Below are 21,874 nucleotides of genomic sequence, written 5' to 3' on the forward strand. Positions count from 1 at the left end.
AAGAGAGTATTAGCTGTGGAGGTGGACTGTTTTTGCAGGATATGATGATATAACGACTCCAGTTTCTTTTTTTGAGTTGAAAAAAAAAAAAATCGCTTGGCTAAATATGTGGTTGTCTAGTGGAGAGAAGGCGCTCCCACTGTTGGCTGGTAGTGGCGTCAAGTTGAGCAGTTGTGAGTCCCGCAGCCGAACCATTGGTGCGTAATGGTGCACGACTGGACGGCAGATGTTTCACCACCGGGACACTCTGTCTCTGCACACTTTATCTGAACCCTTCCGACTTTTTTTTTCCTCAGCGTAGGCGTGCGTTAACTTGCTCTCCTGCCTTTTTTTAAAAAAAAAAAAAAAAAGAAAGAAAAAAAAGTTATCTGAGGAAGGAAAGAGAAGAAGAAGAAGAAGAAGAAGAAGAAGGAGAAGAAGAAAAGAATTGGGCTACCTCTTCAAACCGTCCCGGTTTTTACCGGGGGAGTTGTCGTCATCAGCACCCTAGATATCCCCCCCTTAGCTCCCTAAATGGATGGGGCAGTCTTGGTCTATGTAGTTCAGCACAGGCCAAAAGATTGGAAACAACTTGTGAATATCCGTCAGTTTGGCGTCTAGAGGGAAACGCTCAGAAATGCCCGGTTGCTTTGCTGGAGCTCAACTCTGAGGACATTTCTCCTGCATTTGTGCTCTTTTTTTTTCAGGAGGAAGGACTCTGCTCAAAGTTTACAACAGACAGGAAAACTCAGCGCTGAAGTGGCAGCTCTCACACTGTAGCCCTCGCTATGGATTGTATGTATTTATTGATGTGCTTTTCACTCAGTCACGTATTTTTGGAGCATATTTTCGCTGCAGAAACACATGGTGAGTTATCCATTTATTTTCTTTTTATGCTGTGCTTTTGTCCTGTGTGTGTAGAAATACACTCCAAAGTCTAAATGTGTTTGAATAATGATTAATAAATAAATAAATAAATTATGGTCTATTTTTTTTATTGATAGGTCAACATACAACGGTCTGACAGCTTTACTGTTCTGGATGAACAAAATCAATAAATTGTATTGAACTACTGGATGTCCTGGGATGTCCACAGTATTTATTCCTTATAATGCCTCTGTTTCATAAAGAGAGCTACTTTTATATGTTTAACATAATCATATATGTTTAAAATCCTTTCTATATTGTGCATGTCTTTTTAATCATTCAGCTTACTTTGCTTTATAGTATTTTTCCATCGGAACATGCCTGCCATAGGTCTGTGAATGTGATTCTCACTTGACACTATCTGTCTCATCAGAAAAACTCTCTGGAAAGTTAAGTGAATATGGTCTTATCGTGCCATTCAGCACAGACTCCCATGGCCGGTACATTTCTCACGTGGTCTCTGCTGGAAGTGGAAGTAAAGGTGGTGATGGTGCTGCTGCTGCTGCTGATGCCCCCTCAGACTTTGGCAGTAAAAGAAGGGTGGCCCGCGGTGCCCCCGAGATGCCCTCGGTCACCTCCTCCTCGACTCAGCACTTGTTTTTCAATGTCACTGTGTTTGGGAAAGAACTGCACCTCCGCCTGAGGGCCAACAGGAGGCTGGTGGCCCCAGGGGCTTTTGTGGAATGGCAGGAGGACTTTGAGGAAAAGGCCAAGGAACGTATCCAGGGGTACTGTGTTTTCACTGGGGATGTGAGTGACATGCCGGAGGCGTCGGTGGCTATCAGCAATTGTGACGGACTGGTAAGTCATCAATGTACACTTGAAAATGTGAAGTCCAGTAGAGAGAGATGTAGCAGGAGGAAAGATTCTTTCTTTGTGTCAGACAGAATATGGGGTGTTATGGGTTGGCATGCATTTATTCATATACATTTGCATGCAGTTATTCACATTTATATTTTCAGACTTTAGCTAAAACATGTATAACATCCTTACGTAAGACATACTCCATCTGAAATCCACCTTGTAAATACCAAACAATCAACACTGTGTAGGCTTGAGTGTCAAATCAAGTCAAGTCAAACTTTATTTATGTAGCGCCAAATCATAAGAAGTTGTCTCAGGGCACTTTTCATATAAAGCAGGTCTAAACTTTACTTATTAATCATAGAGACCCAACAATTTCTACCATGAGCAAGCACAAGAGTGATAGCTCTTTGCTGCTGTCACATCAGTAACCATGGATTCTAAATGTGACCAGTCTTTACTGTATTTAAAAAAGTATCAAAGCCTCCACAGAGACTTCTAACCACTCTTGCAGCATAATTTCTATGCTGTCCATCTGTATGCTCAGTGTCCTCCAAACACTCATATTTTTGCCAACAAACAAAAACATTGGTCTGTACACCAGCAGGCACATGTGGCAGTTTGAGTGTCTGGATCCTGATCTTCTATTGGCCAAGAGTTTGTCAGGAATCTAATGACTGGGCTAGAATAGAGCGGGTTGTGAGAGAGAGGTTGTGCATGAGAAGTGACACAAGAACAAGTAGGGTTGGGAAATTGAAGATGAATCCATAATTAAATCTGGTAAGCAAATCTGAATCCTTCCATATTTCTTTCTCTAACAACCGCCCTTTGGCTGAGGATGGCTGTTGACTTGTATATAGCACAAAGCTACACAATAACAAAGTTTCATTTTGTTGATTAAACCCTCATTCATTGCTTTTGCCCTCTTGGGGGCAGTTAAACAAGCACCACACTGATACACTTTATATGGTCATCATGCAGAGTAAGATTAGCATGCATTTGGAGTCATGTTTCCTCCCACACCGCAAATGTAAAATTGTGTTCACTTTCTTTTTAGCTTTTGCTGTTCTTTTGTCTCCATTTACCCCTGAGAAAAATATCTGTACATTTAGCTGCTAACTGCTGTTTTCACTAGCTAGTTTTAGCTTTTCACTACCTATTTTTGCCAGTTGTTTTCACTAGCTACTTTTAGCTTTTCACTACCTATTTTCGCCAGTTGTTTTCACTACCTAGTTTTAGCTTTTCACTACCTATTTTTGCTAGTTGTTTTCACTAGCTAGTGAAACAAGCTAGTGAAAACAGCTGAGGACGGATGTTCTCAGACACTGTTGAGGGCAGTGAGAGAGAGCTAAAATCGTGTTGTGTGCTGTAAAACCAAAGCTGAGCTGAAAGATGCTAAAATGCTCTGTAGAGCGTCAGACATGGGTAATAATTCTCTGTGCATTCAGCTACATGAGTTATAATTAGTAATTTCATCAGTTGTCAATATTGAAATATTGGTTAAAGCAGCTTTAAAGAACTAATATTTATTATCTACAACTGATGTATGGTAACTTCCGTCAGTGACGTTGTCATTTCAGTTGGTGAAAGCGACAGTCAGCCATGGCTGAAAATCAGGAACTTGCTATATGAATGTTTTGTAAATTGCTCTTCCAGAGGTAAAAGATTCTTTATGAGACTTGGTTTTCATCTGCGCTTAGTGAAATTCTAGTGTTTTGCCAACCTTGAATCTACTCAGACATTGACTCTGCTATCAAAACCCAACCCTAGGATGCAGAATTAACTAAAATATGAGTGTTTGGAACATATGAGCATATGAATGGACAGTGGATACTTAGACGATATTAGAGGACTGGTTTGAAAAGGTTGTATAAACATTTTCACTCTATATATTGGAGTAAAGGTCTCATTCAATGAAACCAACTTAAACCCAAGTTGATGTTTGGCTCCATCCTCAGTGAAGAAGCAAACTTTAAACGGCGCTTATTTCATGAATTATCAGGGTAAAATCAATTCAAAATCAATGACCACAGTTCCAGCATACCCATCCAGAGCATGCGCGTCTTCCTCCTCTACCACCATGTATTCATCATTCCGCCCTAATGCAGTCCATTGGTGTCACCTCTGGCTTTAAAACCGTGCTGCGCTGTGACTGTGCAGACCGATGGGAGGTGAGCTGAGCCACTAATGGATGTTTGCAGTCAAGCAAATTAGAGTGAATTTTCAAACGCACATGTGACATTTGAATTGGAGTCAGCTCTCTGAACTGTTCTGACAGAAATAACGTGTGGAATGAGAGTGCAGATAACCTTCTGACCCGGCAGCTCCAAATGAGACAGAAACACACACTTTCACTTTTCCAAATTGTCACGCACTCTGACATTTCAAGTAAGAAAGCTCAAGTCTTTGATTGAAGTCTGTATTTATCACCAATTAAAACATTTTTAACAAACCCATAATTTTATTTCTATGCCGCTTGATGTGTTTGTTTGATCAGTACAGCTTTTTATGTTCATCAGCAGAACACACACATACTGTCATAATTTTTCTGTATTAACACAACAAAGCAGGCTGAAGCTGAGAAAACTAGTCATTTCATTCTTCTCAATGTCATAACAGGGAGTTGTGTGTGGACAAAGCCATGCTGTGCTTGCTTACAAAGTAATTTCCTGAAAGGCAACTGTGTGTGCCCTTCAGTGACTTAGGGCCAGAAGTGACGCACTGCAGAACAAAGCTGTATTCACCTACAAACATGATATGAGAGATTTAATGCATTCTTTCTTACAAACCTAAGTGCACAAAAGATGGCTGTCTTCATCTCAGCGTTCTTGAATTTTAAACAAAGCCTAACGCTAAAAGCTATAATGGTTCAGGAATTATGACTTTGTCTGATAACTTTGGGTCTTAATGCCGCATTCACGCCATATGCGTGGGTAGAGATGGGAAAGACACTCATGTTTATGACTCCTGACTGATGTTGATGTCATTGGAGAAGTCGAGATGAACAGTCCTGACGATGTACACCCAGCTCATACTAATGCAGTCAATGTATAATCTTCACGATAGGAGGATTAATTGAAAGATAGCCATATCATACTTATTTATTCTTAAGTGTACCTTATTAACTGGCAACTGAGTGTAGGTTTATTCCCGATAAACGATTGAGATTGGCATGACGTGAAGCATCGATGTTTGTTTAGTTTTCAGGGACTTCCGTATCATGTAGTAGGTAAGATGGACGTATTGGAGCTGTCAGATAAATCCTCTGTTCATAGTTGTAATTATGAATTGGATGTTGACATAATTGCTATTTACAAATAGGAATCTGGTAATTATGGTAACTCTTGACATGAAAATAGCATTATTCAGGCTCTTATGGGTAGCCTATTTTAGTATTTGGAGCCAGCTCACATAGTAGTCTCAAAAGCAAAGCTGAAATATGTGTAAGGTAAAAGCCAGTAGTATTGTTCAATTATTCAGGAGAATCCATCATTGCTATGTTATTGAATAAAGCCATGAATATATGGCTGTATATGTTTCACTCTGCACAACAAGATACTGAAAGCAACCGATCATGTGCCCCAATTTGTAGTGTAACAATGGAAACAAAGACAATATTGACGAAATGAGACACTGGATCAATGACCAGTCACACCATCCGAAATCAGGCAGCAAATTAATTGTGTCACAGCAATCTTCTTTACAATTTAAATCCCAGCAAAAGCCAAAAGATAAACCAAAGGTTAATTGGGCATATTGGAAGTCTAGAACCAGATGTCTGAGATCCATCTCTATACATGTGTAGGTAAGGCTTGGTTACGTTCGTCCTCTGAAGCATGTTATCTGACATTTCTTGGGATTTGCTTCCCCATATGGCACTCATTGTGTTGTTTCAATTATGTTAGATGCTTGAAGTATGACAGAATGGTGTGATATGTATTTCCTTCAAAGGTTTGTTCAAACAAATCATCAAATTTTGTTGTCAGTTTTCAGCAATTTTTACCCGTAGTAAAAGGCAGTTTCCAGGTTACATTTCTGTCATTGAGGTGTGAGCATTATGTAGTGTTTCGGGGACATTGTGTCCAGAAAGACGTGCTGCTGTTGACCTTTTGCAAATGTCAGATTTCAAAGCTTTACGAGCATCAGGAACAACACTGCATTCACCTCTATTTTACTGCGTTGGTGGCAGAAGTCTCAGACTAGGCAAGCAAAACCACAACTATCCGCAAAGATACCTAGATCGCACTCAACGCACGCGTGGAAAGATGTTTTCTTGTGATTTGGGCTAACTCTTCCTTTAAGCTGCAACTACACAGACAGAAATATCATCCATGCATTTCCTTGCATCAAAGCCAACGTAAACATAGACGTGTCTGTGCCTGCAGGGGTGTTTTGGGAGCATTTGAAGGTGCTCAGACAGCTCGCAGGCAAATTATTTAGTCTGAAGTGTCTGCTTGATGTTGAGGCGCACGGAGGAGATCATGTCTGATGAAAGGAGTTTGAAAGGAATAAGAACGTGAATCATTTGCTGAGGTTTCCGCATGCGGGCCAAATCTCTGCGATGGACTGTACTGTATACCTACGTACCACCCGCACTACATCTTCAAAAGTATGTTTGATGGGATCCCTTATAGAAAACAGAAACATATTGTAATGGAGCATTTCAGCAGATTTACTGTATATCACAGCTGCATAGAATTTTTTTTTATTTTTTATTATTCCCATAACGACATACAGACTTGAAGAACACTCCTGCAGTCATCACAGCTCTTAACCGTGCTTCGATACAGCTGAATTTCCATGATAAGCTTTGCTATCTGTGTGTCCTCCGCAGAGGCCCTGCTCCCACAGAGATGATTCCCAAATACTGAGGCATGACATCACCAGTAACAGATTATGTTAACTTTCTGCCATGTGCCCGGAGGTGCAGGATTTATGGCATTCCAAGCACATGACAGATAATACATGCATATGGTGAAGCTGCAAATGAATCTAATATCTTTATTGGGCCTCACAGCACTGCCAGGCTGTCAGCTGAGGTTGCAATGAAAGTGGATAGAAAATGACTTGACTTACACTTTCAGTTTCATTTTTGATACAATTCATGTTTAATTGACCAACTTGTCAGCGTTTGAAATATCTTTTTCCTCTCCGGCTGTAGCTCCTGCTAGATGGCAACAGCTGCGCGCCCCAGACCGGCATGAACTATTGTTGCGGAGCGATGAGTGATGGCTATGATTATACCGGAGCTCCTCATGTGTTGGGAATTAGCGCAGATGACGGGCTGATTGAATTACATGTGTGATGGAAACACGAGTGCCTGATAACCGCAGTCGGAAGAGCGCTATTTCTGTGTCCATCGGTTAAATAGAGAGAGAGCCACCTAGCAACAGTCAACAGTCAGTCAGCTTACTTTTTTTGGGGGGGTGGGGATGGGGGGGTGCAGTTTTCCATCCATCGGAGATGGAAAATGCTTGCATAAATTGTTCTATTCATGAATGTTTGCAGGAATTCTGTACAGGGCTGGTCCCACTCCAGTATTCCGGTATCCTCTGGTGTTCCAGTACTCCGCTGGCACAGAGGTGAAGTCACTAAATTAAGCGCTCCATCAGCGGAAGCCCGACATCTCAGCCAATAATGTGATTTATTTCCTCTCAGTCTAATACTGATTTGCAACAGGTACTGTACGTCTGTTTCATTCAAACACTGAGATACAGGACATGCACACACAATATACACAATATTGAGAATCACTAGTCACGACTAGTACAACAACTGCTGCAACTTCTACAACGACCACTACTACTACGACAACATTACAACAACTTTTTCCTCTAGGACTTACCTAGTAACTACCTCTACTACTACCACTACTTCTAGTAGTGCATCTTTCTTCTACAGCATTACAGAGCAAGAACTACTTTTTCTTCTTTTGCTACTGCTGTACTGTTACTTCAACAGCTTCTGCTATTTCCACTATTACCACTGCTAATATTACAATTACTTCTTTTTCTGCCACTACTGTTAGTGATACATGGAGTGGCATGCAAGCCATGCAAGCAGCGGTTGACCAGCTAAAGATAGAAATATACATCAATTAGAATGATACCAAAGTAGAAACGATATCTCTCCTTACAGTGTTGTGTCCCATTTGCGCGTTTGCATGTCATCTTGTAATTTACTGCCCTCTTCTCACTACAGCTAGGTTGACTACCATCTATCGTTTCTGTCATTTTCATGGGCGGGGCCATGTCCTGTTGACAAAATCTGGGTCTAATCAAGGAAAGGGTGGAGCAACATTTTTTTTGCACATTTGCAAACGTACGCTGTGGCAAATCCTCGGATCTTTGACGGGTGACTAGCTACAGCTACGGTGTGCTTGTCAAGCTGCCTCTCGACTCAGCTTCCACTGTTCTGACATCAGTTGTGATGTTGGGCGCACTCTTACACACATGCACAGATGTATGTGGAATGTATGTTAGAAAAAAAAACAAAACGATTTCAACAGTGTTATCTCCTGAAGCGTTTACGAGGTAGCAGTAGCATCTAAATTAACAAATTACACCATGAGTTATCATCTTAAATCACCTCAATCTAACCAGTCACCTCGGTCAACATGTGTGATAACGAAGAGATAAGGAATACTACTACTACTAGGAATCTTCCTCTTCTTCTACTACTACTGCTGCTACAATCTCCCCCTCTGCTACCACTTCTTCTACAACCCAGCTACTACTACTGATGATAATAATAATAACAATAATCATCATCATCATCATCATCAGCATCATCTATCCTTTTAAACAGAATAGTTTTTGTATAAAAAGCAATTACCCATTCATAGTAGCCTGATAATCCACTACTTCAATAAAGTGCTCTACTTCATGGCTAATTTATTGTTTTTTTTTCTTCTTTGGTATCAGTCCCATGCAGATGAGGGGCAGTGATTAGAAGCCCAATTTTCTCTTCATAATCCTCATTTTGATCTCCAGCTATGCATGCCCTTTGTGGCCCAGCACAGTGAGATGTGAAAGCTGATAATAAGGAATCAAGTAGTAATCCCCTGCTCCCACAACCTGTCTCATACGATTATTTCAAACCCACGACTCTGCTGAGCCATGATTTACTCCCCTGGCTTATTGATCTTCCTGCTTGTACCACACATGCTTTTATCTAACATCAGCAATAAGAAGCATCTGCATGTCTTGTGTCTCGTACATGGATATTATATCAGAAGTCTCATTTTCTTCCACTCTGAGAAATCTTGTGCCTAAAGTTCATAATAGTAAACCGTGTGACCTCGCAAAAATTAGAGTGCATACCTTGAGCTCAGTGGCTGACAGTGGATTACCTTTTTTACTCTCTCCCTCCTCTGTCCCTCGTTTACGGATCAACAAAGAGCGTGCCTGGGACCCAAATGACATGTTTCTAAACAATCCGCCACAAATTACAGGTTAAGCTCCTGGAATGATGGCTGGACTTTGATTTCCTTGCACGTTGCAGCTCAACCATCCGTGGCCTGTGGCACTTGTTCCTATTTTTAGATTGTGTTTGTCCATCATGTACCTCCATCAGATTACCTCAGGAGATGATGTAAATAGACCACCATGTTTGATGTGTATCCCCGCAACTTAATGCCAGTGGTATGCTGTGACATTGTTTTTGTTTGCCACTTACATACATTTATTCATGTGCTGAGTGTTGTGAAGAAAAAGTACTTCTTCTTGGCTGTTTTTGTTCTACTCACTTTTATATTTCCCCATTCAAATCGCTCTGAACCTTGTTCTTTACTGCAACAGTCCAGATGAAAGAACATTTGAGTTGATAGCATGTTGACACACTCATCTGAGACACCTTCATTTATTACCATGCACTCATAGCTTGAGGAGCAGCAGCAAGTGGTTCAGGCCAGTGCTCTCATGTCCTTTTTTGCCCTGGGGTCTTGCCTTTCAGGCTGCATACTGGCTGTCCTATCTTATTGCTGGAGGTTGTCGGGGTAGTATGCATCCTGAAATGACCTAAAGACACCAGTCAGGGCTGAAAAAGTGTCTGTTTTTTTTTTAAGGTTAAAAACATCACTTAATCTATATTTGAATTTAAAGTTGCCATTGTTAAAAAAAAGATACTTAAACTGAACATCAGTAAAGAATAAGATTGAAAAGCATTATGCTCATAGTAGTAAAAATCAGCAAGTATCAGATAACAAAAAATGATTTTAAGTAGGGTTATGATGAAAAGGTGAGAATATAGCATTTCTAGTGTTTGTTACACTTCCAATATTATGGAAATTAGAATAACCAATAATCGTGTAATTTCTTATTTAGTCACTTAATTAAAACACACATGCAGTGAACTCATATTTGCCCTCAGTATATGTGGGTGTCTGGGCTTAATTAACTTAAATGGTTTTTAGTGATTTAGTATTTCTTTTTTGTTTACTTCATTGAACACCCCCCAATTTCTGAAACCAAAGCTACACCCTTTATCTGTGAGCGTATTCATGCATAACATATTTCTTTAATTTGAAAACTTCCTGCAGTGAAGTGATTTCTCCCCTGCTCCCACCTCATTTGTTCTTTGTCTCAATGTTTATGCTGCACTGAGCAGGTGACAGTCTCCAGCTGCTAGTTTGCAGAGCAGAAAGAAGTCTCCCTGAAATTACATACAGTAAATATCCACCTTCAAAGTTGCTCTTACCAATGTGTGGAATTTAGTGCACTGGTGAGCTTAAGGGTTAGCTATATTTGCCCCTTTTTTTTTTTTTTTTTTTTGTACGGTGTCATTGATGCTGCTGGATGCCTCACTGCCTTGACTTCAGAGCGTTTTTCAATGCAGAGGCAGGAGGAGCTGGCTGTAACCTCACGCTGATGTACATTTTATCCGCCACTAAGCGCTGCAGCGATTTTTATAATGATCCCAGTTGCATGCACGCTCACATCACATCACCAGCTGTCATGATCCAAATGAGAAAAGCGCTTGAGTTAATAACAAGAGTCTACAGCCATGCTGATGGCTCTGTGAGGTGCTTTGAGCTAAATGCTAATGTGAGAGTGGCAACAATGACGATGTTAATGTTTAGCACGTATAATGTTTACCATGTTCACCATCTTACTTTAGCATAGTAACATTTGCTAATTAGCCCTAAACACAGAGTTCAGCTGAGGCATCTGTTTGTCATTAGTTTTGCTGGTATTTTGGTATAAGTAAATGTCTGTTGACCGGTTGGGATTAAGGGATCACCAGTGTTATTGCAATTCATCCGGAGTCGACTATAAATGTATGTACCAAATCTCATGATAATCCGCCTGATAGTTGTTGAGATATTTCAGTCTGGACCGAAGTGGTGGATCAGCTGATCGCCCGACATTACCATCCCTGAAGTCACGCCACTAACACGGCTAAAAATACAGATACTATGTTCATGTGTGTCACCTTCAAAAGCGTGGGTACTTTTTGCCGCCCTGGGTTTTGCCTCTCAGGCTACAAACAAAGCTTTCCCAACTGTTTGATTAATGCAGTCTGCAGACATTACTTGGGGCTGAAAAATGTATGTTTTGATTTACAGGTGACAATGTATCTATAATGTTTACCTAAAAGATGTGATTTTAAATCAATGAAACGGTCCATTGAAGTTCCTGGGGCCCAAGCTGATGTTGTCAAAAATGCTTATTTTGTCAGACCATCAGTTCACAACCCAAAGATATTCAATTTATAGTGATATGATACAGAGAGAAGAAGCAAATCCTCAAATTTGAGGGGTTGGAATGCGCAAATGTCATGACATTTTTCTTGATAAATTACATTTCATGATTCATTTTCTGTTAATCGATTAACCTTGTTTCAGTTCTAAATCAGTGCTAGGGCGGAGCTCTTGACGTAGTTATTGATTTTAGGTCATAGATGCAAATACATAATCATTTTCAGGTCTTTATTACTTATTACTTACGGATGAAGCCGTTAATAAGACAGAAATGAACCTTCAATCTAATAACTTTGTGCCTCCTCCCCCACATCTGACAGCAAACCTACGTCCTTGCCTAGCCCAGACTTTACCATGCCGCGTACATATGTTTACATTTGGTTCCTCTGTAGGCCCTTCCAGATGCGGCTGCTCTCTCTCCCCTCACAGACAGACCCGGCTTCACTTTCCACCCACTGCTGAAATAAGAGACCACAGAGGAAGTATTCTAGCATGTCTTACTTGGCATTTCCTGGTCAGGGGCTGGACAGATTCTTTCACTCCTCTTTGCCCTCACTGTCATATGTCTACCCTTAAGTTCATGGCTCTTGTGTTGTCAGTCCAGAGCAACGGCTTGCTGAGGATTTTCTTTCTTTCTTCCCAGGCACAATGTTCTCTTTGCTGCACTGTATTTAGATTTCTTTTTGCAGCTGTAAATACACACATTCTTGCCAAAATCTTGTTGGTGTGCCTTCTTCATGAGTATAATGATAGGCTGGATGGATTTTTTTTTTTTTTTCTCAGTGAGGAGCAGGAATATGAGAAATGTCATTTGCAGCGTGCTGTGTGTTCAGACAGCACATTTTGTGCTCATTAACCTTAATGAAACAAGATGGTGACACAAAAGAAATGTGTCAACTACTTTTGCTCCACACTGGTCACATTGGGTTATGTGTTCTTCCTTAATTAACAAGTACAAGTTATTACTTACATGTTAATTAATTAGCACCTCTGGATATTTTGGTGCACTTGGTCTCAGTTGGGCACAGTTCATGGTACTGTGACAGGAAACATGATTGCACAATGTTCCCTGGATGCATTTGAGCACCATCGCACCATTTCTCCACCAAGACGCTCCATAACTACATTTTCACGAAAGTACCCAAAGAAGGAAAATGTGTTACAAACATGTGGCCTTTCTTTGTGTCTCCGTGGGTTTCCTCTTTGCATGTCTTGTGACTTTCCTCCCACTGGAGACATGTAGGTTCGGTTAAGTGGTGTGGATGTAAAATGTCTGTCCATGTGTCACCCGTGTAATAGACTGGTGATCTGTTTGAAGCGCGCCCTGTCGCTCCCCCAGTGTGGGAGCTGTGATCATCTCTGCCCTCCCGTGACCGAACAAATGAAAAGGCAGAAGGCGCACACACTAATGGATGGTGGTAGAAACTTTCTACAAAGGCTAATATAGCATACACACACAGGCTATAACAGGGAGCAGAGGTGGCATGTGTGATTTTCCATTAACCCGGCGTACAAAGCAGAGAGATACAGTATGTCATGTCCAGTCGGCCATAGACTGTGTTGGACATCATCTTCCAGCACTCTCACTTACATAAGCAATTATACAACTTGGAGGGAAAAGTTTTATGTGCAAGAATGTATACTTAAAGAAGTATGTGGCCACTTGGGGGCAGCAGGAAAAAGTTTGGAACACAACACTGACATATTATCACCTTTAAAGTTAGCAAACGTTTTTGTGTTTACAACATCCAGCAGTTATTGAGCGACATTATCATTCATTTGAAGTTGTGTTTGTGTCCACCCTGTGAAAGTGAGTGGAATATTTGCTGTCTTTTAGCTCTGTTTTTGGTCTCTACCAACTCCTGTTTGGCTCTTTAGCTGCTAAAAGCTCCGCTGTGTGCACCAGCTGGTTGCTAACTGTGTCTGTCTGTTGTTTGGTGCTGAGAAGGCGATGTACAGTGGGTTTTTCAGAGCTTTTTTGCTGCAGCTGCTGTGGTTGAATATGATGGTTGGAGAGTGTGAACCAGAGTGAACCAGAAGAGAAAAGTTGTGGGCGGGACAGATAAACAATGAGCTGAAACTCGCTATGAAGCTCCTCTTTCACTTTGCCACATTGTTTTTTCACATTGTCAATTGATTCGTTGTTATTATAAAATTATCAATTTGAGTCGCTTTAACTTTTTTCTAGTAGATGACGGTGAACACTGACCATAGACCTAATATTGCTCACAACATTACCCAGTAGGATTATCTGCTAAACTACTACTGTTGTGTTGATGTAAATCAAATACATGTGACACAAAATCACACAAATCACAGACGTTTGGTCATTGCCAAACATGTTTGCAGAAGGCAGAAAAAAACAGAAGTAGAAAAATGCCAAAAATATGTGTCGGGAGAAATTCAACTTAACTTAATTGCTTGATTACACTGTAATAATGAGGCTCATCAATGGGGCTGCAAGAGTCACCAAAAAAGAAAGGACTACTAACAGTATGTCAGCTTTGCACAATATGTTTTTACATTTTCAAAATATAACGTTATGCTTGTGCTGAATCAATGCAGATTGGTTTAATATCTGAAATACCTTAAACCGTACTGTTCATAGATGCTTATATCATGATGTTTCACATTAAGTATACAAGAGACAAGCCTGAAAAAGAGGATGTTGACTATTTGGAAATCAATGTGTGTAAATATCAGCCGCATCCTCTGCCACAGTAACATATATTATTAAGTGTCAAACCACATGCCATTATGTCAAAGAAAAAAACTATTTAACTGCAGTGTTTCTTGCATTTCATGTGACATTTTAGTGAATTATAGTGTTTTTTTCTGTGATATTTCCAGTGAAGTCACAGCTGAATTGTTGTAGTTATGAAAATCAGCAGTAAATGTCGGCATATGGTCACTGCATCACTATATGAAAGAGTACAAGGCCCTCATTACATAGCTGCCACTGGCATTCAACAACCATTCAGTGAGGAATCCACCTTAGAGGGAGCAGACATGACAGTTTTTCCTCACCCTTATTCAGTGTGACTAAAAGAAATGTTGAGTTTTTGAATTAGGGGATTCTGAGAAGTGTCAGAGATCGCTAATTGAAGGGGACCATGCCAGGAAGTTTGAGAGAAAGTGAGTACGTTAGAAAGTAAAATTTAAAACTTCAATATAGGCTTTGAACATGGCAGATTGATATCAGAGCTTGTGAGAGTATCCAATCGAAGGGTTAAGTCTGAATTCATCAAAAAAAAAAAAACATAAAGCAGATGGAAACGTACGGTTGAATTGAGACATTGCTACTCATCATCTCGTTCAGGGTGAAATCACGGTGACACTCAATAAATCTTGGTGAAGGTCTTGAAGGGCCCCAAATTGTGTCTACCTGCGTCATTCCCCATAGCCAGCCCTTCTCTAAATCCTCCAATTGATCAGGCACACTATAATTACTGGCTCCAGTGGAATTACTGTCCTTTGAAGGAGGAGGGGTGCACTAATTTGAAGCCCTCTTTTTCCAGGCAGGTCTGATCCGGACTGATAATGGGGAGTTTTTCATCGAGCCCCTTGAGAAGGGCCAGCAGGACGTGGAAGTGAAGGGGCGTGTCCACGTGGTCTACCGCAGGTCGGCCATCAAGCGGGAGACGGGCCAGCGGCGGCAGGACCTCCACAATGAAGGTAGGCAAGGAGAGGGAGTGTGACGTCAGTGGAAACAGAAAGCACTGTGTGGGTTTGTGTGTGTGTGTGCGTGTGTGTGTGTGTGTGTGTGTGTGTGTGTGTGTGTGTGTGTAGCAAGAATTATTTCATAGATGGATAGATATAATAGAGTGCAGCTTCACTGTCAATTAGGAGGGAAATCTGTCCTCAGATCACACATTAAAGGCACAACAGCATTAAAGAAATAGAACATTGCACCACTGCATTTAAAGCACCAGTGGTTTTGCATGTTTTTGCCCATTTATTTAATTCATACTTTACACCACAGCAGAAAATGAAGTTCAAATGTAATTGCTATCATTTCTATATGATATGAAAATATAAGCATATTAGCATATAAGAATTTCTCCTAAAAATGAAAATGAATATGAACTGTCTAATAATTGTTCATTTAGGTTTCATTATAGTAATGAGGTACAACATGTTTTTTGTTTGTTTTTTGACACTTAAATAGATTCTAACTTAATATGATAATAATAATTAATAATAAAAATGAAAATAGTGGAGCATTTAGATGTTTTTTCAGGAGTTGGTGGAGAGAGAAACCAGAGCTAAAGGTAGAGTAAATATTGGACTTAAATTCTTCAGATGGCCAGAGACATGACTCCAGATGGATGCTGATGTTGCTCTGTGTGTGCTGGCCATCCAAATAGAAAACTATTTGTAAACACGTTCTCAACTTTAGAAGGTGATAAAACTGTATGTCAAAGTTGTAATCACAGCTTATTTTGCTGCCCACAGGTTGCAAAATATATTAAAAAAAACACAACCGCAGCAGCAGGTTTAAGAACAGCAGCAGCTGTTCCCCTGCTGAACTACAACCTCAGACTATGAGCCTAACTATATCATGATGTTTATTTTCTTATTTATCTGTACTTATGACCCTGCTACATACATTCTATTCCACAGTTTCATCCTAACCCATGATATTATCATTTATTTATATTTCTCGGCCATTTAATTATACGTTTGATTGTTACAATGCACTTTTGTTTTACATGTACTTTGTGCAATGGCAACAAAGAACAAAGATCTAATATAAAATAGACATTGATTTACACACTGAAATGAAATGAATGGAAACCTAAAGACACACCAGTAGAGTCGCTTAACCCTGCAGCGTTTGGTGTGTCTCTTTAAAGGCTCATTTATGCTTCCTTTTACGTACAAAAATCGATGCGTACGCTTTAAACGTTATAACCGTCACTGACCACACGGTGAGGTTAAACAATGCATCCACTAGAGGGCGCCAGCTCAAATCCAGTTCCCGTCCAATCTCCGTCCAGCTGTTCTGTAGTAGTTGTCTATCCCTGTGCCCCAGCGAGGTATCATCATATACTGTATATGTTTATAATTTCTCACCAACTCGCACAATCTTTCCTCAAAAAGTTCTGCCATTTTCCAAAGTTTTCTTCTTCGCTGTGTTTTGCTGGTCTGGCTTGACCTGTGGGCTACACTGCTCGACACCGCCCCCACGGTTTCTGGTGGTACTGCTACTTTTGGTCCATATCCATAAGCTTCCAGGATACGGGCAGAAATACACACGAAATGAACGGACAGTGTACGGACAGAAGGCTCCGTCCGTATCCGTATGCGTATCTGGCGTAGAGCATAAAAGAGCCTTAACTCTGCAGCTTTTAAAAACCCTATCACTGCTCTACGTGCATTAGCACATGAGGCAGTGCTCACTAAACCACCTGGTGAAGTGAAGGAATGCTGGGCTCCAGTGGTAGTACTGGGGGGAGCCAGTGTGGAGAGAGAGGGGGGTGGGGGTGGGTGGGCTGGGTGGGGGGTGGGGGGGGTGACCTTTCCTTCACAGTCAAACGACCAAACTCCATCATGAATTCCTCTTCTGCTCCTTCCTTGCTACAACAATAGCTTGAGCATCTGGTGGAAGATTTTCGCTATACACACTAATTCACTCACATTTCCCATTGTCTGCAACTGGTAAAAACCTGATGTATGGGTGTTTTCATTTTGCTCCACAGCCGTCTCGCTCTCGTAGATCCCGCGCAACAATTTTAATCAAGTCTCTCATTCACATTTTCCAAGTAATTTTTTTTTTTTTTTTTTTTTTTTTACCGCCATTGTGAAATCCGTTTTGCTCATTTTTGTCTTTACAGGCTACATTCTTCTATAAAGTAATGCAGCTGTCTGATGTTGGATCTGCATCCAGCTTGTGAAAAGCTTTGACTAATGTTGCCATATTTACCTTTTCCATTCCTATACCTGTGAATAGTAAAACAATACCTTGAGTCACTGGCTCACTCTTGTAAGATGTTATTCTGAGAGGAAAGCTTTAGTGTCCTGTATGTGCGGTGTTGCTCAGACTGTTACGCCTTTGTTTGTTTTGTGTTTTTTTTTTTTTTTTTTGTCTGTCAGATATTTTTCCTTCACAGTACTGTTCATTCAGGCTTAAAACAGGTGATGGGGCTTTTTCCACACTAGCTAACAGTCTGTAGAATAATCTTCCCACAGCAAGTCAAAATTTCACATGAAGTGAAATGACATTTTACGCTCCATCAATCTCATTTACAGTCTTTATCCATGCTTCAATCATTGTTATATAAGAATATGTGGTATTAATTTCAGTTATAGCTTTGCAAACAATTATTTTGTTTATTGCTTATGAAAAATAGTTCAGTCTTTGCAGTTATTGTAATTTGCTCTACCGTAACTGTTGCTAATGGACCTATGTTGTCACTCTGTGCAGGACAACATGTTGTGCATTTATTTAGAATAAATAGCTTTTCAGGAGATTTACTTGGAGCCAGCTGATATAATGGGTTTTTACAAAACACGGCATTTATATTTGTTTTCATTTTTCTGCACTCTATTTCTGAAAAAGCCTTGTTCAGTGGATTTTCTGGTATGCATAAGATAATCTGTCATGTCTCCATTTGTATCTGGGACGTTTGAATCAGTACCGTCTTTACAAAAGATTGCAATAATTCATATCTTCCAGCAACACACCAGGCTTTTATGATGCATGAATGTTTGAACAAGGCAATTTACTGCCAGACATGTTCTTCCTACGATTACATGTGAGCATATTATTACCCCCATCAAAGAGATTATGCATGGGTTTGTTTATGTGTTCGGTTATTCATGTAACAGAACGTCACAAATTTGCAACAGATTTTAATGAAAATCTGGTCTGCTGATAATAATTGCTGCATGTATCTCATAAAGGTCTATTACTGTGCGTGTTTTCATGCAGATCCAGGTGTAGACTACACATTTTTAAAACATCGTGACTGTGCAGCTTTGGCAGTGATGCACTCTCTCTGAGTGCTTTCTATTTATTGCCCCTGTGGTGTTTGTTTCACATGATAGTGATTCAATTTACATTTTATCAAGTGTGTGTTCCAAACTTGTGACATGGCCTGAATGTGTAGAATCCAAATTCACACAGTTTAAATCTTTTTTTTTTTTTTTTTTTTTTTTTTTTTTGTGTGTGTGTGTGTGTGTGTTTTCATATCTGACATACAAAGCCACAGATGCTTTATGACATGAATGAATTGTTTGGAATTGGTGTGACCCATTTGGGATTCACTCTCTGAATGCGCACAAAGTTTGGCTGAATGTGGAGCGGAGAAGAAATAGACCTCTGACTCTCTAGGCCAACGATTTATGAGTCTGAGGGGAGGATTTTGACTGGAGGTCGAGTAGCTTAGAAAATATAGAGTCTGCAGCCCAGTCACAAATCCCAAAGGACTCCCCCTGCTCATCCTGGGACTCAAAGACAGAATTTTGTTTTTATGTAGAGTTTGATGCTGAAATATAATCACTGCACAGAAGCCGAAATAAGAGAAGAAATATCATACATGCGTCATGGGTCCCGCAGTCTCTTCATTGACTTGTTTATGTGCTGGTCATATTTTGCAGTTGCAGACTTTGGGATCGCAGACCTCCCCGCGGCTCTGGATCTTGTCGAGCATAAACTGTCTGAGTCTGAGCGCAAGAGGAGGCACGCGAAGAAAGATGACTACAACATCGAGGTGCTGCTGGCGGTGGACGACTCTGTGGTGCGCTTCCACGGCAAGGAGCATGTGCAGAATTACGTTCTCACACTCATGAACATAGTAAGTCTGTATGATTTTGGTAGAAAATGCTCATCAAGTACTCACCACCTGCTGCCTGTTTCCAACATGAAATATTATCTATCTATTATTTTCAGTATTGATTAATCTGCAGATTATTTGGTCTATGAAATCATAAAATTGGTCATAAAATTGTATTCTGTATATCTATAAATACCAATCACAACTTCATTAAGTCTAAGGTGAGTCCAAAAATCGAAAGATATTTAAATTGCTGTGAGATAATACAAAGAAAGTCACTTTTGCTTGGAAAATGAACTAATTATCAAATAGTTGCAGATTCATTTCCTTGACATTGCAGCTGTATAAATATCCTTGTGGCTGAGTTTGTCGATCTTTGTCTGTTTTTATTTACCTGTTGAGATATTTTCGCCTCCTTGTCCTCCCTGACATCAGACCTTGCCACACTTCTCCCCAGACCCCCGCTTTCTTTAGCTGTTTATGGATTACCACTGAGATGAGGGGGAAAAAAGAAACTCTCAGCTCATTCATTACGGGTTCCACCAGCTCCTACCACCCTAATCTACTTACTGGGCCCAAATCCCCCAAGTCAGATTTTCACAGGGTGCTGGTTTCACTCTGTAACAGTTACCATTTGGACCCTGCATGGTGGTCTGATTAGCTGCACTAGACCAATTAGAAAGTTGACTGGGAGCAGTGCTGGGCAGTCATGGAAACCAGTGCCAGAAGTCCGCTTGCACTGCCAAGCTCTGCTTACATGGAGTGATGTGTTTATTTAATTAGGATATTACATTCACATTCTATCCCCAAATGTCTTCAGCAGGGAGAAATGTCTGATTTTTAATGACCATTGGTGATTATATATTATACTATGAAGTGGCTGTGAGAGCGCGTTCTATAATTGTCAGTCCTCCTAAGTTTTTTAGGCAGTTACAAGTGTTTCAGACCACTTGCAGGAAAATGATTTGAGGAAATCCTTAGAGATTAAATTGAATGAGCAAAGAAGTGGAATCAAGTAAAATTATATCCATATAACCTCATTTATGCTGAGTAAAATATGATGAGAGAAATGTGCAACTCCCAGAAAGAAAGGTGCAGTTTAAACAAACGAGGGTCAAAACTCTTTAGTTCCACTCGTAAGCCACAGGCTTGCTGTGTCTGAAAGAGCTCTGCCCACTCAAATCCCTCTGAATCCCTGCTCCGTGGCTGCAGAATGTGTAGTACCACCTGGAGAAACTCTCCCTGAGGGATTGATTACTGAACATCCTGTCTGCGCGAAGCCAAGGTGACTGCTGAGGTGCCTGCCGCACAATGGCCGTGTTGTTTGAGCGCCGACCAGGTTTTGTCCACATCGATGTGATGCTGTACACAAGCCAGTGACACCTAGCGCCTGTAGCCCACAGCTGCTTCTCTCATTTTCAGCCACAACAGTCCCAATCCAGCTCTCCGTGTGCTCCTCCTGGTTTTGTAATTATCCCTGTATATGTGGGGTTAACCCATCCCTCAGCAGGACTCACCAAAAAGCTTTTCAAAGGTTCAATGCATAAACCTGAGTCCTGTCAGGAGAGAAATTTTTACTTCTGTGTTTACAAAACTTGCCACGCAACTTTTATGATGCTATTTTTTGATGCTTTCCTAATTTGTCCAAACAGCTTCTCTGTTTCAGGTCCGACATGTATATAGGTCAGCATGGACCAGTCTAGGAATTTGAGTTCCTAACAAATCTGGGAGAATTTGGGGTCACTCGAGTGCTCTTTACAGCATTTATTGACCTGAAAAGGCTCCTGTGAATGGAATATTTGCTTAAATGCCTTGGGTGTAACCCTGCTTCCCAGAGCAAATTTAGACTTAAGCCAAGATAGCCTTTCTTTAGTGGCAGTGCTTTTGTTCTACATGGTCATAATTTTTCCCCCAGAGAAAGCTAACTGACGCACACTTGTGGGTGTTTTAGCGAAGAAGTAGCACTCTGTTATTTTGTTTGCTATAGCTGAACCTTCCAGACATGTCAGTCTCTTATGAGCTTGTATAAGAACGGATACTGAAAGAGTCTTGAAGATAACATTTTGAGATTTGACAGTATCACTTTTCATATTAAAGGTCCCATATTGTTCTGTAACTTTGTGATGTCACAACTATACAGTCACTGCCCTCAACTATGTCCCCAGCACGTCCCACCTGGACCCACCAGGATTTGTTTTTGTTTTTGTGTTTACCCGAAATCTGCTACATTTTTATTCAGTCACTCAGAAAGCAGTCAGCCAATCAGAAGAGAGGCTCCAAAGCTCTGAGGCCTGTATGTTCATATTGGTGTCAGGGTTGTTATTTTCATAAAGCACAGCAATACTTGATCTGTTTGCATATGCTTTCATCATTAGCAGCAGGAGAGACTTAAGCTTTCAGACAGAAATAACATCACAGCTGTTGGGTGGCCCTGCTGCCTCATTAATGAATACATTGGACTTCACCTCAGGGCTCTTGTGAATCGTCCAGCCACACCAATTAATCGATGACCTTTGGTAGATCAGCGTTGCATGTTATTGACAGGATGAGAGGTGATCAACGGAAAAGTGATACACAACAGTATGATCAGTTTGATTTTACACTAATATTGTTAAGCGTGTAGAATTCATTTATTGTAGCCATTTGCAGCTTGTAATGCGAGTAACCTTTATTTCCACTGTACCTT

General features: G+C 40.6%; 1 protein-coding gene across 1 annotated transcript in view; it reads left to right on the top strand.

Moving 5' to 3' along the window:
• Nucleotides 1–436: 436 nt before the first annotated feature.
• Nucleotides 437–21,874, top strand: part of adamts14 (ADAM metallopeptidase with thrombospondin type 1 motif 14) — a 50,929-nt gene continuing 29,491 nt past the window's right edge. The window contains exons 1-4 of the mRNA XM_022742540.1: nt 437–846; nt 1,280–1,707; nt 14,929–15,085; nt 19,013–19,209. Of these exons, the coding sequence (XP_022598261.1) occupies nt 768–846; nt 1,280–1,707; nt 14,929–15,085; nt 19,013–19,209 (861 nt within the window). The 5' untranslated portion in view covers nt 437–767. The remainder of the gene's footprint in view (nt 847–1,279; nt 1,708–14,928; nt 15,086–19,012; nt 19,210–21,874) is intronic.

The sequence above is a fragment of the Seriola dumerili genome, unplaced genomic scaffold (genome assembly GCF_002260705.1).
Source record: "Seriola dumerili isolate Sdu_G_001 unplaced genomic scaffold, Sdu_1.0 BDQW01000068.1, whole genome shotgun sequence".
NCBI classification, from domain to species: domain Eukaryota; kingdom Metazoa; phylum Chordata; class Actinopteri; order Carangiformes; family Carangidae; genus Seriola; species Seriola dumerili.